The sequence below is a fragment of the Chamaea fasciata genome, unplaced genomic scaffold, assembly GCF_029207755.1.
Source record: "Chamaea fasciata isolate MVZ Bird 193981 ecotype frontalis unplaced genomic scaffold, bChaFas1.0.hap1 SCAF_21, whole genome shotgun sequence".
Taxonomy (NCBI): Eukaryota; Metazoa; Chordata; class Aves; order Passeriformes; family Sylviidae; genus Chamaea; species Chamaea fasciata.
This window is the reverse complement of record NW_027094106.1, coordinates 4254209-4274895: the sequence shown is the minus strand read 5'-3', so window position 1 is coordinate 4274895 and position 20687 is coordinate 4254209. Positions and strand designations below refer to the sequence as shown.

Genomic DNA, 20687 nt, shown 5'->3' with positions numbered 1-20687 from the left:
GCTTCCCCAGGGATTGCTGCTCTCCTGTGGCACACACGGAACAATTTCTGTCCACAACATCCCACGTTTGGTGTCTCATGCCAGGGAGATGAGGAAACAATTGCCTCCTGCTCCTTTTCCCATATCCAAAGCTCCACTAGGGACTGATGTGATTATTCCCCATTAACAGTGTGGAAGAGGAGGCCTGGTACTTGTAGAGTACAAGCAGAGGAGTTTGGAATACCTGACCCAGCAGAAGCTGTGGATGATGGCACATGGATGGTGGGAGCTGCTGTGAGCCACCAAGGACTGGGCACAAAGAGCAGCTGGGGCTGGGAGTCAGGAGCCCACCTCAGCCCAGCACCCCAAAACTGCTCTCTGCCTGTTCCTGACTCCAGCTGTGCCTTAACCACTGGAAGAGAACAAGAACAATGGGTCTTGGGGGGAAACAAAAGAAACAGAAGCCTGGGAGGAGGAGGGAAAGGAATGTGAGGCTGGCTAGATGAGAAAGCCTAGGTGAATATATCTGATCCTTCCTCCCCAGCCAGCAGAGGCTTGCTCTGTGAAAAAGATTTTCTCTGAAATAATTTGCATTTGTTTCCAAACTTAGAGCAGATCTGTCACCAGTCACTCAAAGCTCCACTTCAGAAACTAGCTGAGATTATAGAAAAATGTGATAGAGTCTGTCCTCACAATGTTCACAGCCTGGCTTGCTGGTGTGGCCAAGAGCACTACTTGGAAAATGGATAGATTGAGAGCCCTGCAATTACATGACACAAAATGCCAGAGTGGGTTATCAGCCAGAGGGAAAACATGGAAATCTGTGAGCAAAGATGCTTCTTTTCAGCACATCCACAGATGCCACACACATTTTTTTCTATGTATATTTAAGACTTCTATAAAGGGAAACTGTTGTTTTGTCTTAAACATCACAACATCTATTCAGAATCAGCATCACAGCAGGTTTCATACACTACACTCCATCCACTGCTTCACTTCCAACAGGCATCTTCAGTTTGCAACACCATTGACCCAACTACAATGGATGAAAAGCTAGTCCCACTGTTAACCAAACTTGAACTTCCTACAAGTTAAAATTCCTATTAAAATTAAAAATTTCTATTAAATTTAAACAAAACTTCCCCCTGCAGAGTTCCTAGTGGTGATACTTAGAGAGATGTTGTTAAGAACTTTAAGAAGCTCTGCTTCATATTAAGAGCTTATTTGGCCACACACACTTGCTAAAGGCCATCTCTGAGTAGAAAGCTGCAGAATAGGTGTGTTCTTCCCAGAGATCATATCTCTTCCCTTCCCCATAAAAATCCTATAAAATCTGAAGCAAAAGGGAATCTCATATCCAGGCCATGGTCCCTGCCTAAGCAGCTCTGGTTCACATTTTCATTTCTTGCATTTCTGCTTCTTTCCCTTCTCTGGATGTATGTCAATGCCCTTAAGGTGCTGAAAAAGCTAAGTTACTCCACATGGAGTAGAAGTGGGAAAATTATCCAACTTCCACATAGTTCAATATTCCAGTACAGTCTGAAGTTTTGCTTCCTGCAACACTTCAACACTTCGGAGAAAGTTAATTTTTCCCGGGACAATAGGATTTGCAAACTTCCACATGACATTTGTTTGAAAGATGGCTCACATTGACCCTGGCAATGTTAGGTGGTGAGCATTCCACAGGAGAAAGACACACACAGTGGTCCACTGGAAAATTCCCTTTGTTGGCACAAAGTCAGGACATGGCCAAGCCTCCTTACAACTGAAGTAATGCGGTGACCAGGGGCTCAAAACCAGAAACACACACATGACACACACAGGCCTGAGGCAAGATGGCCCATTAGTGACAATTTCTATGCTAACTAGGGCTTCTGTTTTGTGGGCATTTGAAGCAAAGGCTCCAGGAACAGCAGAAGTTGGCATTCACAACACACACTCAGCAGCAGGACCAGAATCCTTTATCCAAAGGAACCGTTCCTCCATTGCAGAGCATTTCCTAAACACCATGAAGCAGAACAGGGTTCCATGAAACACTGATTGTTTCTCTGTAACTTTCAGCTCCCACAGACCATCAGCCATCACTCTCTGTCCCCCTGTGCCCAGGGAGGGCACAGGTGCCAGCTGAGTCTGTAGCTTCATGTCCTTGGAGAGTGACACCTCAGTATTCTGGGAAAGGAATCCAGCTCCACCCGGGCAAACAAGAGCCTTGGAAAAACAGGATGAAAGGGGAGGTGAGGGAGAGGTAGAGATGGAACAATAGTGAAGGGCAACACACAGAGGAACCCACAGCATCCTGCCCCAGGTTATGCAGTTCCTGGCTGTAGCCCTGTCCCTGAGCACCAAACACTTCAGATGAGTTAAGACCCTGGCCTGGGTGCTGCTATGGAGCTGGATCTCTGCTGCTTTCCATCTGTTTTTACTTGAGCTGATCAAGAGTCTCATGAAAGAAAAAGAACCTCTTAAAAGCCATCAATAGGGAAAACTGGGACAACTGCGAGTGGATATCCTAGAAGCAGAAGTGAGGACAAACTTTGGCTGACAGCACTTAGAGCTGTAATAACACTCTCCTCCTATGTTTAACAGCCATTAAAGAAAAAAAAAAAAAAAAGACAACCATGTACAAAAACAATCACTCAATCAAAAGCTGAAAAGGGGCCCTAAGGCCACCTCAGATTGTGCAAGACATTGGAAGGGTGCAGTGGGAGTTTTCATTTCTTCAGTGCTCTTAAAACAACAAAGTATTCCAGTGGCATACTCTACTCCGTGGCCTTGCTTCAACAATCACTTTATTTGTGGATCTCTGAAGATGTCACAGCAATTTGTGGTGCCTTCATAAATACTTCAAGGTTTGTGCCCCCTGCACAAAGCATTAATCCCTCAGAAGACACGGGGCACCTGGCAGGATGCACAATGTTCACCTGCCACACACTGCCCTGCAGGCAGCAGCAAAGCGGGGGGCAAACACGGAGAAACAACGCAGCGAAAAGGTCATTCCTGGCTGCCAGGGCACAAAGAGGCCAGGAGAAACAATGGAAACAAACGCATCCAAATGAAAACAGGTCTTGCTGTGATCCTGAAAAGCAGGACAGCAAAAAGGACCTGGGGGCCTTTGTACAGAAGGACCTTTGTACAAACACATGGTCGGGACAGGAAAGCCACAGTTCCAGAACAGAACAGACATCTACATGGCACAGGGACAGTTGACCTGATTGTTGTTCTACCAAAAAAATACAGGTGTTGAGAGTGAACCAAGGCTCAGGGCTTCTCTCCCTAAGTTCATGGATACCAAAGAAAAGTCTTCCACACCAGTGGCCAGCGTGGACACTTCAAGTTCATGAGGTTGCAGAAACATGTGCCCCGTTGGAATTGAGAACATTGCTGCGTATGCTGAAAATAGAGTGAAACTGTTCTTCAGTGTATTCCAAAACTGTCCTCATGGCAACAAGAGCAGAACAACTTCTCTAGAATCAATTGCCATCTCTGCTTGCCGAGCATTAATAGTTTTCTCCAGAGACCTGTAGCATAGACAGCTTCCAGGAAACAAACTGGAATGTGATTATGGGTTTAAAAAGACCATGAGATGCCCAGGTATGACGAGAGTTAGATCCTTGCTCTCAAGAGACAGCAGACCAGGTGTTTGGGGACAGCAAGGTGCTTCTCAGGTAAGAAGAGGTATCATATTTGGACCTGGCAGCAAAATCCACAATAGGCTTCCACACAGAGAAATTCTAGATGGCAGTTTGCTCTAATGGAGATGACTGAGAAAAAGCTTACTAAGAGAACTTGAGACCAAACACCGGTAAAAACGGAAGAATGCCCTTGCCAAATTCCTTCACTTGAGGACTGTGTAATTAGGCCAGGAAAAGCACGACAGAATACACTATGGAGAACAGCCCTGCTCTGGCTTGCTAACCCACCAGGCCTCCTCCACCTCCAAAGCCTGCATTTCATTGCAGCTACCTGGAGGTATAGATTACACCAGGTGGTAAGCCAACCATTCCGATCTCACGGTGAAACTCAGCCCAGGCCAAGTGTGGGGAGCTGCATTTTGACACGAGTCAGAGTAGCCAGGGCCTGTCAGCAGGGGAGCCCTCTCCATGCTGCACTGGAGCTCTGCCCAAGTCCCTGGTGGTGGGCAGGACACTGATTTGCACACACTGCTCACTGATTTGCACATGTTGTTCACTGATTTGCACACACTGCTCCCCAGCACCTGCGACAGCCACCCCTCCTGTGACCCTGCAGAGCTCGAGCCCCCAGGTGTGGCACTGCCCATCAGCTGTGCCCACCATTCCCCTGAGGGCTGCAGCAGTGACTCCAGACAGAAATCCAGCTCACACCACAGAGATCGCCTGCTGCAAATGGGGTCCAACTTCCCCAGAAATGTAAGGCCCACGCAGCCTCACTGGGATGTTGCCGAGACTCCAGATTCCGAGCATTTGGAAAATCAGGCACCTGGGCACTACAGCAGAGTTCTCTTTCCCCTACCACCCCATAAAACAAAGCTACCCAAAATAGCAAGCCAAATTTTGGAAAGGTTGCTGTACATCACCCCTTGTGTGACCTTGCCTGAGTCATGACTGGACCCAAGAGTCTTCTTCTCCAGCTCTGGACTCAGAGTAGATGGCTACACTGCTCCCCTTGAGACGCAGCGAGGCAGAAATAGGAAATGAAATGGAGAACAGGGAGGAAATTCCATCTCCCAACACAAAAAAATTAAGAGGCAGTCACAGAATTCTCCTGGTAAGAGGTAAAGAAATACGTATGCAAGAGTGAAGGCTAGAGACACAGAAATATCTTGTTAAATTTTTACAGTTTAACCACTGAACAAGCTACTTTCTCTCCATAATTTATACCTGAATTGTGTGTCTAGACATGACATCATTTTAAGGTATGCCTTGTGTTCTGTGGTAAGTTTACAATAACCAGAACTTATAATTGCTGTGGTTCAGGTCAGCAAAGGCGGAAAAAATATTCAAAGCCCCTTCTAAGCAGCTGTTCTTGGTAATCGCTTTAGTCTGTTGTTTTCTGTCAAGGAGACAAGGCCTAGCAAATGCTAAAAGCCAACACTGAACCAACTCCCCTTCCTACAAGTGACGAATACCACAGATAATCGTCCATCCTCAGTCAGCTTCATTTGGTATGGTTCATATTAAAAGAGTGAGGGACAGCCAGATAAGCAAGGGCAATAAAAACATCCACTGTGCCTCTGGAGATTGATGGCTACAGGCACCCAGATCCTGCTGTATGCCCATTATCCAGATGTCCTGTGGGGCTCAGGTGGGATCACCACAAATCCCAGTGTATTCTCACTATGGAGGCAGAAATCCCAAGGCTCTGAAATCTGGAACCCCACAGTAGTTAACGTGCACCAGCCACTCTTACTGGAGGAATGAACCCTGCCGTGGTAAGGGCTGCTGGCCAAGAGACTTTAATCACATGAGGAGTTGCAATCACTGCCCTGGAGAACATGCCCTGAAGCATCCTATTGCATCAATTAAGTGGAATTTAATCATTGGAGTGAGGGAGAGGGCTGTGCAATCTGAACACTACATGATGTTTGGGAGGTTGGGGTTGGTCTGTTTGCACGGGCAGGCTGGATACCCCAGGAGCTGGGAGCAGAGCACTCAGGAAGATGCTTCAGGACACATCAAAACCGTCTTTATGGCAGCAAACCAGAGAAGCCCCCATGCTGTCAGATCCAAAGCAACTCCAAGATCCCAAAGAGAAACCTGGATCTACAGGTGCATCAGATGGAACTCGGCCCACAACGTGCATGTCAAAAGGCACAGGTGTGTCACACACAGGGAAATTGTTTTCTAGAATAGTCCCTGTTGGAAGGCACCTACAACAATCACCTAGTCCAAGTGTCAACTGTTTTGGGTTTGGTTTTTTTTGACAGGAATGTTAACATTGAAGAAGAAATTAACTGAGAAGGAAATACATATGAAGGTTACACACACTGTGCTCCTTGCTGTTATCTCAATGGGCAGAAAGCCAAAATAAGGTCAAAGACAACAGGCAGATGCCCAAAGCAGTAGTTACTGGCATTGAAGTAATCAAACTCCCAAGTCAAAACGTAACATCACAACTAGTGCTGGCATCTGGAAGGCATGAAAGACTCTCCAAAATCCAGCTTTCTGCAACAACCTGGAAAGACTCAAAAGACAGAGGGTGTGACAACCACTGTCCCTTTTTGTCCATGTCCCACAAGTGATCCAATCCAGACCACACAAGTGCTCACAGTTGGAGAATCTGAGTGGATAGAATCAACATATTGATGTGTTTTGAAATAAAATCACCTTCCCTTTCTATACAGGTTCCACAGAGTTTTGTTACATAAACATCAGTGGCCCAACTCTCCTCTGTCATCTATAGTAGGAAAATCTTGATGATTACTTCTTAGCTCTTCCAACACCCTCTCAGAAACTGGGAACCATTTCAGCTAACAGCAAATGGGAGAGACCCCCTACTACTGCACCAGCAGAGGCCGATTATTGCACCCAAAGTGAAATTAGCTTCTATTCAGCTGGTTAATGCAGATCCAGAGCTAGCTCAACCCTGCCTGCTCCAATCCACATGGATGGGACATCAAGCTGCACAGGGATCTGTGCCAGAACAAAGGATTTAACACACATTTCAAATCAGCTGCACACCTGGACCAGCAAACCTGGCACACTGTTGTGGTGCAGGGTTTGTGCAGAGCTACAGGATTATTCCCAGGGCGCTGATCAGTGCGACACTGTTCAGGGCCATGGGGAGAGCTGGGGAGCAAAGGAAAACCATGACAGATGCTGGCAATGATTGTCCTGAGATGGCTGGTGCCCAGGAGCAGTGGTGAAAAGGAGAAGTGCCCACTGCTTTTCAGTGCCAAAGCAAAAAGCAGCCCTGAGAACACCATTTCTCAATGGAGCCCCAGGGAGGAAGCACATTCCTGCCCAAATGGTGCAGCTGACCCAATACATCCTCTGTCCCAACCTGGGTGTACATGAGGGTCTACAGCTGGCTCATAATGAAAGTCTGAAGTCATCAGGGCTGTTCTGGCTTCAGTTCTTGTTAAAGATGTTGAACATCAGCCCAGGTTTGGTCAAAAGGTTACACAGGTTTTCAAATTGTTCCAGCTTGCAGTGACCAAGGGTTGATTTAGGGTTTGCTGTCACAGCATATTCACATTTACAGTTCTATAAGCTGCCATAAAAAGCCAGGTGAAGATCAGAGTTTTTGCTGATTTAAAATATAAATAAGGTGCAAACCAATGTGGATAGGAAAAAGGATATCCATCTACTCTGGGATCACCACAATTTCAAGGAGAAAGGACTGATAAATATTCAGCTTTTGATATACTTCAGGAAAACCATCCTCTCTTACCCCTGACCACTTCAGGGTCAGGGGTAAGAGAGGTGTGTTTGAGGCATCAAATTTACTTTTGCTGTCTTTTCTGCATCAATCAGCAAAGACCAAAGCTTAACAGCTGAACCTGTAGCGGAACACAGATTCCTGGGTGAAGATTTATATTCCAGTGTGTACAACATTCACATTTGTTCAGGTATAGGAGACCAGTGCTGAGTGTCAAAGGACAGCCACTGCAGAAAAAAAAAAAAAGGTGCCACTAGGCATTAATGGAGCCATGTCAATGCTCATTCGCATTCCCCATGAAAAGTGTGAGGGATCTGGTTACACTGGTCTGTAAGGAGCTTACAGTTTTATGGTTGGTATCCCAACTGCCACTGCTGCTAGACATTCTGCTTCCCTAAAACAAGGGCAGGGCAAGAATGACCTCTTTGTACAGACACATCACACTACAGATGAGGGAGTTCATTGCAAGGAGAAGGGACTGTTTTCCTGGGTAGCTAATAAAGAGCTGCTGCCTTGCTGTGAGTGCTAACATTAAGACAAAAGCAAGAATCTTCAAGTTTAGGTTAAACATAAACCAATACCCATCCTCTGCATCCCACCCAGACAGTCCAGATGCAATAGAAATAACTGCTTATTTATGTTCCCACAAGGACCAGCGAGTGCTCAGCACAAGGACAGTGTTCAAGGCATCTCTGGCAGATCACACTGTGAGATGTGTTTAGCAGATCACACAACTGGAGAATGCTTGAAAACACACTGTTTGCTTAATCACTTGAGGCTAAGTTAGAAAAGATCAAACAAGCCAAGTTTAGGAGTAGCTTGTTCCCCTCCTTGAATGGGCTGTAATTTTTTACAGTGCAGAGCCCTGCAGCAACACAGCAGAGCCATCCCTACACAAGTACTCTGAGCCATATGGGTTTAACAAGTCTCCACACCAGTAAAGAGAAAACCAGAACCTCTGTTACTTAGCACAAGCCTCTGCCATTGAGGCTAAAACACTGGCTGACAACAGCAACAGGTTTGTGTCTCCATCCAAATTGGCCACTGAAGAACTAATTAACCAAGATACTTCACAGTTTCTGCCGGTGTCTCAGGGGTACAGCAGCACTTTCTACAGCTCATACTGCAGGAAACTCTTTCTATCAGAGCAAGACCTGACACCTTCAACACAAAGCTCTAGCGCTTGATCTGGGGAGACACATTTGACAGTCACTGGCAGCAGGACACAGCCTAATTAAAGCCCATCTGCCATGGGCGTCCCTCAAGGTTTTTAGAATGAAGGACCACCTAGCAATGAACACAGGCCTTGCACTTCCCACAGTGGATACACGCCAAAACTTCTTTAGCGTTACTGCTACAAAAGTCATTATGTACACACAAATGAAACATCAAACTGAATCTTGACTTGCTCTGGCTTCTTCTCTTTTAGGCGTGAGTCTATTTCATTTACAGAAAAAGAAGAAAAAAAATGCAGTTTTTTCATCTCTTATCTCCACAACCAGGTAAAGGCTAGGACATCTTCTAGCCCCAGATTTCTTTAATGCTTCTGACTTTATTAGAACTACTGCCCAGCTTAATTTCAGCCACTGCCTGGGGCAATCCTGCACCCCTCTCTGTTACTCTAATGCCCTTCTCTTGGATCTGCCTGCAGTGGAGGCATCAGCCACACCTGGCACTGTGTGGCTAAAGGAGCAGCAATAAAAGTCCCGAGCATTATTAGCCTTAGAGTCCTTGTTTGATGGGATTAGCAAGCAGAAAACCGCAAATGCTGCAAGAATTCTCCTGTCAAGAATGAACACATGTGAGATGTGGTTGCATCTGCAGCATGACCCTGCTGTTGCCTCTCTTTTATGCTGCACCCATTGCTGTGCATCTTGAAACATCTGTGCCTTCCCAGTGACTGATTACCCAGCGACACGCAACAGAGCTCGGTATCTGCGCGAGGCCGGGGACTGAACCCTGAGTTTATTACAGAAGAGAGCTGGAGGGAGCTGCTTGCCAGAGATCCAAACTCTAGCCAACAAGTCCCTCCAGGCTCACTTGGAAAGGTCTTGTAACCTCACTGCTGTGTGCCTGCTGGGCTCAAAATGAAATGCAAACTTGCATGTTACTTGCGGATTTGGATGCGCTATCCAAGGAGAGACAAATCAGGAGCCCGAGCAAGAAGCATATGTTATGAGTCCAGAATAAAGTTAATCAGTCCTTAATGAACTTCATGATAGGGGATTTTCACAGAGCCATTTCACAGTGTCTTTCTTGCTCTGGTGGTTGAGGGACCCAGTACAACTTGCTTAAATGGTGATGTTTCACTCTCTTACACATTTTGATGAAGTCTTTTATTAAATGTTGTTCGAAATCTGATGGCACATAAAAGCAAAGCTCATTTCTCCACTAAGTTTTTCACAGCCTTCCTTTATTTAGGATGGTAAAGTTGCTAAAGAATCATCCAACAAGATTTCTTGACACTGCAGTGACAACCAGGGTACCTTGCAGTGCTACACTCATAGGAAACATATAATCAGTTCCTAGACTTTCTGTAATCACAGGCATGTCATCATCAGAATGAGTTTATACCCACTTCTTGTCCAGCTTCTGAAAACCATGAGTTAGCCTAAATGACCACCAGTCACGGTACATTTAGAAGAGCTTGTTTGTGCTGATGCTATTTTCAGCTGTGTATAACACACACCTACTGACTCCTCCAAAGTTAAACAGCCAAATTATTTAACTGTACAACATATTCACACACCATCTACCACGAAAGGCACATTCCTTTCTCAGCTAAACACTTTCCTTCACAGATGCAACACATCCCTTTACAGTATTTAAAGTCCTGGGGCTCAGATGTGCAGCACAATTAGGACTGGCTTTCACATGAGTTTAGCAGTTAAAAGTTTGAAATTCCAATAAATGCTTAAACTTGACCTCTCTGAGAACCACCAACACAAACACACGCAGGTACCACAGTCCATTAAAGTTTTACTTTGTTGTGTGTCAGGCAGTGCCATGGATTATTTAGTAGTAAATGTTACACCTGGTCAGAGTATGTGTAGCACCAAACTCCAAAATGGCATTTCTTCTCCTGACTTTAGAGCAACACTTCATTCTGACATCTTACACAAACTCCCTTCCCACCCCTGGGATCCCACTACCTTCAGAATCTCTTATTTAAATCTGTACATTTAATTATTCCTGCCTCTGTGGCTGTCCTTAACTGAATCTCGCTTCATGGATTCTTGCCCAACTCTACAATTCAATCAAGATTTAACAGCGTTTTAATCCTAGTCTACCACATATTCCCAGTACTGCTTAGCCTCCAACACACAGAGATCCCATTAGGGAGGGCTCTCCGTTCCTTACACTAACTTGGAAATGGAATAACAAGCCATGCCAGGCTGAGCTCAGCCCCTGGTACAACTCCACTGGCCACCTCTGCCCAAACAGGCACAGTTGGAACCCTCACTAATGACAGCACAGAATTTCTTTTGAGTGAACCGTGTGTTTTGCAGCGTTTTGTAGCTTCCCAAACGGAGCTGTACTAACTCTGCTGCCTTTATCCTTCTAACAGGCTCACACAGAGAAGACAACATTGAAATGCGTGGAACATGCTTTTGCCCAGAACTTCATGTTAAATTGAAATTAAACTCTATCATAAATTATTATTTGGACAAACAATTTTGGTTCTCTATTTAATAACAAGGAATTGAGTGAGAATAAAGTCTAGGATTCAGCAACATGGGAATTCAATGCTTACCTCTTGCTTTAACCTTGAAGTCTACAGAACACAAAACCAACCTCAAGTTTCTCTGGAAAATCCACCTTTGTTCCTACTCCCGGGCTTGCAATCCCAATTCCACCTGGATCCCAATTCCTTGCAATCCCATTTCCACATGGCAAAGCATCCCAAGGTAGTTGTAATGGTGATTTAGGTACCCAGTAAATCTCTTCTTCCTGAAGAAAGCTTGTGTGGATGAGGCTTACCCTGCTCACATCCTGCCCTTGCATAAACCCTCCTTGTGTTGATGTTTGTGAGCAGCCCACAAGTGGAATTAGTTACCACAGAAAACACAAGTGGGACTGTACCAATCGCATTAACTTGTTTAATGAAAAACCTATGTAAAAAAAGGGGGGAAAGGCAAGAGTCCCTAAAGTGTAAATAGGAATGTGTTCATCTGCTTCACCCCCAAATCTTGGCTCCAGTTCAATTGCTACCAACTGCACCACCCCATGTACGCTGTGGCCTCCTTCAACCTCTCCCCTTTGTCTCACGCCCCCTCAGACACATCTTGCCACTCACACATGGGAAAACCTTGCACTGTCAACAGCTTGGCTCAAACTTATCAAAAAGCACTTTGCAAGAGTACCTTGGCCTGTCCATCTGCTCTCCATGCAAAGCTGGTGATCAAGTCTCCCATCTTCAAGATCTTCCTTTACTCTCATGTCTTTAAATCTCAGGAGTACAAGATATTTCTCCATCACTCACACAAAGTGACAATTCATTATTAGATCAGTTCTGCACAGGTCTCTTGGAACTTGGGTGGTGTAAAGTATGTTCTTGTCTCTCCCCCAGTATTTGAGAGAAGAGAAATCAGAGATGGCAGCAGGATTCTGAACACAGAGACACACCAAGGGATGAAAGTCCTGAAAACCTGGAACTTTGTCCTTCGTCTTTCCCTTATCCTCACCAACATTCACATCTGCACAAGTCTCCACTGCTTCTAGAGTCAGACATCAAAGATAACTAAAAGTAAATAAATTACTGCACTAAAAAGAAATGGCACTCTGCAAATCAAGCCACTCAAGTATTCTCCTGCAAGACATTCAGTAAGTTCTTCCTCAAGGAACCATCCCATTCAGCACTGTTTGACAGCAACATTAAATCCACATATTTCATAACTAAGCCCTTGAAAAGCAATGGGGAGGGAGCTGTAATTTCGTAAGTGCTCAAAAACTAAACACAAACCAGCTGGTTAAGTGGGTAATAGCCTTGCAAAGTGAGTGAAAGAAGGAGACTCCTCATTGCCACCCCTTCCAACTGTGGGCATTTCACATCAAAGGCCTAAGCCACATTTCCTACTCCTGATAAAAAAACCAAATCAGTGCAGCAGCAAGGAAACTCAGAAACAGCATCAGCAGGTGGTTTAACTCTTCTTCTATTATTGTCTGTAATTCACTTGAAAGGCATCAAACTTATCAGTGGACACCAATTCGAAACCATCCCTCTCATTTAGCTCTTTCCTATGCAAATGGGAGTGTACACTCCAAAAAGTACTAATTTCTGGTATAAACATAGCTCCACCCTTTCCCCACCACCTCCGAGGGAATGTCTGTGGAAAAGAGAGAGAGGGTGGAGTTTTTTGGGAGAATGTTTTTCCTGACTTTGGTACTAACTACATTTGCAGGATTCACAGGATTCCATGTCACATATCCCTTTTTCCAGAGGACACTACACTGCCAGCAACTCCCAGAGTGCAAGACTCACATAGAGGGGAAAAAAACAACTCCCTTCTAACAGCCTCAAGCAAATAAAATTTCATCATTGTGAGGATGAATGGGAAACAAATTATAATTTGGGGGAAAACAGGAGCCCTGAAGGAACAGCTACATGAGAAAGTAGCATGTTAAAAGCTCAGGACTGAAGGAGGCAGTAAGGATTATGAAAGAAAATGCCAAGAGGTTGGATGGGCTGTTCAGAGCCCACAACTCCCAAGTTCTATTCTAAAGTAATTCAGGAGTTCTCTTGGGTGCAAAACTTTCAATATGTAACTAACCAACCACTGGAGATGTCTCTGAGCTTTTGCAAGTCTAAAACAAGCACAGAATGGTTTGGGTGGGAAGGAACCTTTAAGTTCACGTCATTCCATCCCTGCCATGGGCAGGGACACCCTTCACCAGCCCAGGTTTGCTCCAAGCCCTGTCCAGCCCTGCCCAAGGGAAGATTATGCTCAGTCCTGATTAGAAAGGAAGCAAAATCATAGGAAAGTCATTCACTATAAACAGGTGGGTCCTTCACTTGTGAATTAACACATACACAGCAGAAAGCATCCAATGTGTTTGGGAAAGCCAATAGCTTATGAAAATATAGAGGATTCTCTACAGACCACAGTAATTTGATGGGAGCTAAAAAATTTGGGACAGTGTAATGGTACAGAATACAGCTTTCCCACTTACGTTAAGATAACATCTGCAGATAATTAACACTTCAGATATTTTGACATTAGGTGCTCAATAAAATTCTCCCTGTTCAGATTAGAAATGTCCAAAAAAATGAAACTACTCAGATGCTGGAATGCAGTGTCAAAATATTTGGAAATCTAACTGGGATTTTTTTTTTCTTTTTTTTTTCTTTTTTCCTATGTATTGAAAAGGAAGATGAACATTTAGAAATTGTTCAAGTAGTCACAGAGTGCTGATGCCAGAAAGTGCTCTCGGCAGGCTGTGGATACTTCCAACAGTGACCACACACTCCAGGAACTCCTCAGAAAATTTGATCAGTTTGATCAGGGGTGACACAAGTTATGCCCGAAGCCAGAGGCTGCTGAGTGGTCAGCAGGGTGATGGGAGCAGACAGCAAGTGGGTGACACATTGTAGGGTGCTTTGGGCAACTTCTGGTGGATCTGATATTGAAGAGGCCACCAGAAGCACCAGCAGGAGGTGGAACACTGGAGCAGCAGGAGGTGTAGGGCTGGGTACTGTCCAACACCTGTGACCTACATCACAAACATCAGTACTCAGGAAGCCACTTCCACATATCAGCAATTCCATCACAGGTGATTCACATTTTTTTGATATTTTTTCATAAAATATTTTTGAAGGGAGGTTTACAGAGATAATTAGCACACTTTACTGCCTACTTACTAACTGGAAAACTATTAGTAAATTCACATTGCACTTAATAGTCTATAACATGTATTCACATGATTCACTCACTGTATCTAACAAACAAACTTCGGTATGAGAAGATATTTTCAGAAAAAAATTTGCTCTGTGGAATCAAATGTTGTACTTGGTTACAAAGGTCTCGGATGAGAGCTAAGCCACATTTCCCCAAAGGAATTACTGAACCAGTCTCTAGTAGAGAAGTACATCCCTGTTAGACCCAAACTTGAAGGGAAGGAACCTCAGTCTGCCATGTTTGCAGCACAGAACTGCCCAGCCAGTCAGAGGGCACTGAAAAAAACACCCTGGGGGGAATTTCAGTGTTCACATGGAAGCTTTTATTTTATGACAGGAGCTGGACTCAGCTGCAGTGGGCAAACATCACTGAACCAGGATTCGGCAGGAACAGGCACTGCAATGGCTCTGACTCCCACTTTTTTCTCTTACACTTTCTCAGTCTCTAAGGGAAGATGAAAAAGCTCAGTGGCAACAAAAAGCTCAGCTGAGGAAGGAACTGAGGAACTTGAAAAAAGGGGAACACACAAGCTCAACTCCTGGAAAGAACTGTTGTGACACTGCAGGAAATGTTTCTTCATAATCTCTGTTGCGTTTTCCCATCATGGACAGTTCTGTGTTTTCATGGCTCATGGGGAAGAAGGGCAAGGCTTGGAGAAGTGAGGTCCCATTAACACCACTTTGAATTCCCTTCCCTTCAGAGCACTTCAGTGGGCTTTCAAACCTTCAGGTCTCTTGTTTTGTGGTCCTTTCTCACAGTCTCATCAAATTTTGTCTCGTAATTGCATTTGCTCATTGAAGATTTTCCTGGCAGTGTTGTTCTGCTTGTCTCCTCCTGGGATCAAGAAATTTTGTAAACCAGCAGCAAAAATGAAGAGGGTTTTTGCACTCTATCATACCATGAGGAAGGTCCTCATTTACTTATGCTGCTTTGAAAACTGCAAACACATGGGAATCTAAAGAGGTTTGAAAAATATCAGGATGACAAGAAAGATGTAAACAATAGTTATTGGAAGTAATATTGATAACATTCCAAGAACTGAAATGAGGAGGGGCAAATGTTAAAAAAAAAAAGTTCTCCAATTAAGCTTTTACTTGAACAAAGCTGCTCAAATTTCCTATCTTACTTACATTCTTAGGAAAGAAAAAAAAAAAAAAAAAGGAAAAAAAAAAAGTAAGCTTGGACTTGCAATAGCATCACTTCAGAGGTGCTGAGGTTACTCTGGGAGCTGTTTCTTGCCCAAACAGCCACGCTGTCCACCATCAATCTGCTTCTGGAGTAAAGAGGATACTGGCTACTGTCCCAAACTCAAGCAGTACAAACAAACGAGGAAGAAAGCTATGCTATATTTGTAAAGTAAAATAAGACCTCGCCTGGCTGGAGAGCTCCAGGGCAGTGCTGAGCCCCTGAACTTGCTGGGGACACTTTTCCTCTCCCAAGAGGTTGCATTTGCCTTTGAACTTTCAGCCATACAAAAAAAAAAAAAAAAAGGCTGAGTTGAAATGTCAGCATCATCCTGGATTCAAATCAATCAGCTTGATGCATGATTGCAGCAGCTAAACCACTTCACCCCTGCACTGCCCTCATCCATATGTTCTTTATATCAGCAGTCAGCAGACTGGGTGGCTCAGTGCATTCATTTCCTGTCCTAGGCTTGGGCTCCACTTTAAACAAAACAAAAACCCCCTGAAACTGGAAAATAAAAGTTAGTATCTAGTGACAGTTATATTCACCAGACTTGTTTGCATCGAGTCTTTTTCCCCAGCTGAAGAAGTCGCAAGAAAACCCTTTGGGAAGGCCTGGTACAACTGGTGATTTTTAACTACCAACTCAATGAGCAGGTCACAGTTCTACAAAACCAGTAAAGGAACTGGAGATCTTTTAAATGCTGGCATATCTTGGATTGAGTAGAAAGCAAGGAAAGGAAAGGGAGAAAGCCCCAGGCAGTGTCAGCTTAAAAAAGGAAACAGGCTGGAAACAGGTTAATTTGCCTCAGTAAATTAATGGCCCACTGAGAGCAAAATCTCCATCCACCTCTAGAGCTGGGCTTTCTCCAGACAATGCTGCTCTTTATCAGCTTCAAAGCAGGAGTTGGATTCCCAGGATAATTTAAATCTAAAAATGTGCAGCTTTCAGTGTTAATGTGGGTGTCTGTTAGCTGGTGACAGTTAAGTGGTTTTTGTGTCAAGCCAAACTTATCAGCTGAGGATGGAGACACTTCAGTGACTGAATTGCATTTACCGGCCTGCTCTAGCAGAGGGGAGTTTTCCCACTGAAGGTGTGTTACAGCAAGGCACTCTCATCAGGAGTCTGTCCTACTTTGGGGCTAGACACCCACACTGAATTGCTGCTTTTGCAAAAGAAAAGCTGACCTGCCATTTGGGAGACAAGTTATGATATCAGAAATAGCTGCAGCCTCTGAATGGCTTCAAATTCTTTGACTTCTTTCCTTGGTTCACCCTTCCCCTGTCCTGTCTTCCCTCATAAAATGCTAAAAGAAATAAATTTTTAAAGGGCAAGAAAGGCTTGATATAAGGACAGCTAGTAAAAATAATCTATCCTCCAGACATGCTACAGTGGTTCCCCCAAAGACACTGTTCCAGAACAGCACAGAAAAGGAGCAAATATTAACTCTGCTCCCTGGGGGTTAAAGAAGGAATCCATAGATCTTATAGGCAGATTTATATCATCAGGATGCAAAGACCACCATCAGCCATGCCCATGCACACACAACTCCCAGAACTCTTCCGTGTGCTTAATCAATCTGTTATCTGCTGGCTTAATCCATCCTGCTGAGGGAAACACAACCTTACTGTTCCAAGACTCATTGGGGAAGGAGTGTTTCCCTCCCTCCAGTTTCTGGAAGCAGGAGATGTTGCAGTGGAAGCTCAGAGGCACTGCAGGTGCCATTCCTTTGGCTACAGGGGCTGTCAGAGAACGGGAGGATTTGCAACCCAGCAAGAAAGCAAGTTAAAAATAGTGCAGGTCCAGGCTGCCTCCAGTCATGCCTACCTCACATCAACTTCTAAGGCACCAGCTGCACATACAAGTGAAATGAAATATTGAGGAGAAATCTAACTACCAAAGAAAGATGAAAGCATTTTGAGCTCCTGCCCTGCTAATTCACTGTGGCTTCATCACTACACTGTTTTTGTTTTGCTTCAGTTTAGTTTTCTGTTTCCTTTTGTCTGCTGTTTCCAGGAAGAACTCACACAGATAAGCATCCCACCCTCTCAGAGGAACCAAACTTGCAGTAGGGGAGAGCACAGAAAGTAAAGGGTACAAAAGGCCTTATATTGGCTTGCCAAAACCCTAAAACAGCCTTGTTTCAGCCTTTTTTACTTTCATTTCCAAGTGACACTAACATTAAAAATTAACATAAGGAGTAAGTAAATATTTCCATTTTAAAATTGACAGCTTGAAGGGCCATGCAGACTGCTAGCACCAGAATTTCCACTAAAAACTAAGTGGCAGAACCCTGCTGCACTAGAAAGGGGTCTTTTTTTTATTTTCCTCTTTCATTCAAGGATGTGGGACTGTCAGTAGCACCAGATGTTTTAAGGAGAGGGAGAAAAAAGGTAAAAAGAATCTCACACATGAAAGTAAGGGCTTACTACTGGCTTTCTTCTCACACTCCACAGACCATATCCAAGCCCAAAAGAACAGTTCCACCTTGAAAAGTAACTGTATAAAATTGTCACCTCGTTCCACAGACCTGCTCCTGCGAGATCGCTGCCGGCTTCCGCACACGAGCTTATGTTGGCTTTTTATTTCCACTGAACTCTGCTGAGACAGATCTGGCACTGCAGGAGGGAGCTGGAACCTCTCCTTTGCACCAGCAGCACCACTAAGCTGCAATAACTCACACCTGTCCAAGTGAACAGGCTGCACACAGGGGCTCCTCAGGTCACCTGGCATATCCTCAGCTCCCCTGGAAGTGACAGCTCTGCCACCATCCCCAGCTCCCCTTTCCTTGCAGGGACAGGTAAAAACTCAAGCTGCACACAGCAGCTTCTCTCTCAGGCTCACTTCTTTTAGCATTATGTTAAAATGTAAAGCTCTCTCCTGCAGAATGCAGCTTTGGGTAGCTTTGCCACTCTGTAAGATTTTCTGGAGCTTCTGGGAAGCGGTTGTTCCCTCAGCAGCCTGGAGCCAGCTGCTGTCTGCAGCCATCACTCTTTGGGACTGTAACGAGACAACTTCCTAGGCAGAGATTTGCCTGAATTGTGTGATTGGTATTAAGATATCACAGCACAAACAGCAGACTCAGAGATGTTGGACACCCCTAATGACCTTTCAGCAGCCAGAGACAGGCTGTGTTGACCTGATGCAAACAAACAGAAAACTCCCAGCTTAGTCTGTCCCATTCATAAGCTGTGAACTCTCAAGTCAGGTTCAGCGAGATGCCTTACTGCCTAAACCTGAAACTTGGTGGAGAAGGAGGACTTGTTTCCAACTCCCAGAAGTGACAGTTAGAGTAGAAAATGTTAGGAAGAAAAACATAAAACATGGCCTATTGTGATGAAAAAAAAAGGAAAATAATTTTTCCTCCCGCTCTGAAAAGAGCCCTGTGTTTTCCTCTGTGTGGAGAGAACTGTGTTTTCATATGCACTGTGCAATATGAATGTTGCACCAATAAGTCAAGGAGCAGGTAGAAAGAGGAACCAGAGGTATGGATTCCAAGCTCTCTGGGAGCACACATTATTTATGGCCAGACCTTACAGGCATAAAATGTTCAGAAGGAGCCATGCAGGCACCAGCTTTTATTGGACACAGCAACTGATGGTGATAACAAGGGCCAGGGAGAAGATAACACACAAAAAGGAGAATGCACATTTTCTGAACGCAACAGGGATGCCAAGCATGAGCACATCTCTAAACAGGTCATCCCTGATGCCCTTTTCTTTATTCTTTCCCCCTTCCTGTTCGGGCCTGTTTGCAGGCATTCAGAATGATCTGTTTTCCATGACCATCTTTCCTGTGTGACAGATGACAATGGGGAGTGAAGGGAACAGGTGATTTGTTGCTGTGTTTAAGAGGTGTGGGGCACAGTAAGGGACAAACCCCAGCTCAAGGCAGCCAGTCCATCCTTGCTGCTCCGTAAGGACAGAGGCATTGCTGGAGAACTCACCCTCCTCACAGTTGCTCCCTGTGAAGCCAGGACAGCACCTCCACTCCAGCGTGGTCACAGTTCTGTAGGACATTTTGTACGTGGGCCTGATGAGAGTCCTGTAACTAACACAAACAAGGAGTCAGCAGAATGCAGGGACCTGCTCGAGGACAGCGTTGCTACTAATCCATAGCACATCTTCCCACCTGGATATATCCCAGAGCACCCAGCCAACCCCAGCTACAGGAAAAGGAGTCACTCAAAATATCAGCAAGGATTTATTAGAGCGTGGATCTGGTTCAAGAGCTTTGCTTTTCCTCCTTAAGCCCTCATGTTCTACTGGCTCTTCCCCACACCTCTCCTCCTGCAGGTACCACCAGCAGCTCTGTGGAGATCTCACCCCTACAAAGTCATGCAAGCAGCAGAGATGATGACTTGTTTCCCACATTCTCCCCTCATGTGGACTTCTGTGACATTGAACAGAGGCTGGCAATAGCCTTTCCTCAATCAGCAGTAATAGTTTCCCGTCTCCCAGGTGCTTTCCCTTTCCCCACCACTCAGACCTGCGATGTACCAACACATCAACATGACAACTGCATCAGTGACCTTCATGGAGCCTTTTTCCCAGCTCTCTATCTGACCCGACCTCAATTCTCCCTCCATCTGAAATTGGGTCACGCTCTTCTGGACCACAGCCAAGGCTCTGCAGGACAGGTGTGTGAGCTCTGTGAGCAGCACAGCATCCCCAGGGTCCCAATGACAGCACGAGCACTGCTGTGCCCCTCTGGGAACTGCAGGGTGACCTGCAGACACAGCAGGGCTGTGCAAGGCACCAGTGATTCTGAAGTCAACACAAAACAGACAGTTGCATAAGTGACAACTTTTCCTTTAAAACAGCAGCTCGTCAAAGCTGGCAACTCCGAGTTTTCCCAGTATACAGCCAAACAAGTCATGAAGCTAAAAGCAAACACAGAAGTTGTACTCCACAAGCTCCCCTCGAAATTCCTACCCTTATTTAACAGCCAAAAGAATTTGGCACACACAGGGAGAGTCTGAAGCTTTGGGATTACAGTGTTGCAGGCTGCAGCTTATGCTTGTCTCTCCAAGCCAGGCAGACACAAGCCTGAGCACCCTGTCCCTGGGGAAGAGGCTCCTCCTGCCGAGAGCCAGCAGGAGACAGAGCACTGCCCCGGGCTCAGCTGGGCACAGGGGAAAACAGAGCTGGAGGTTGGGTGAATCTCATCCAAAACTGCTCCAAGGGGAGGCAGGTGCACACCCAGGACAGCACTGCAGTGACTGGTAGCTGCCCCAAAGAGCAGTAACAAAGGCTTGCCAGGAGAGGC

At 45.2% G+C, this 20687-nt stretch overlaps 1 protein-coding gene across 1 annotated transcript in view; it reads right to left on the bottom strand.

Annotated features, from left to right (window-relative positions):
- The window catches only part of COL26A1 (collagen type XXVI alpha 1 chain), a 162171-nt gene that overhangs the window by 107643 nt on the left and 33841 nt on the right, over positions 1-20687 (bottom strand). Inside the window, exon 3 of the mRNA XM_066202098.1 lies at positions 19366-19469. Within this exon, the coding sequence (XP_066058195.1) occupies positions 19366-19469 (104 nt within the window). The remainder of the gene's footprint in view (positions 1-19365; positions 19470-20687) is intronic.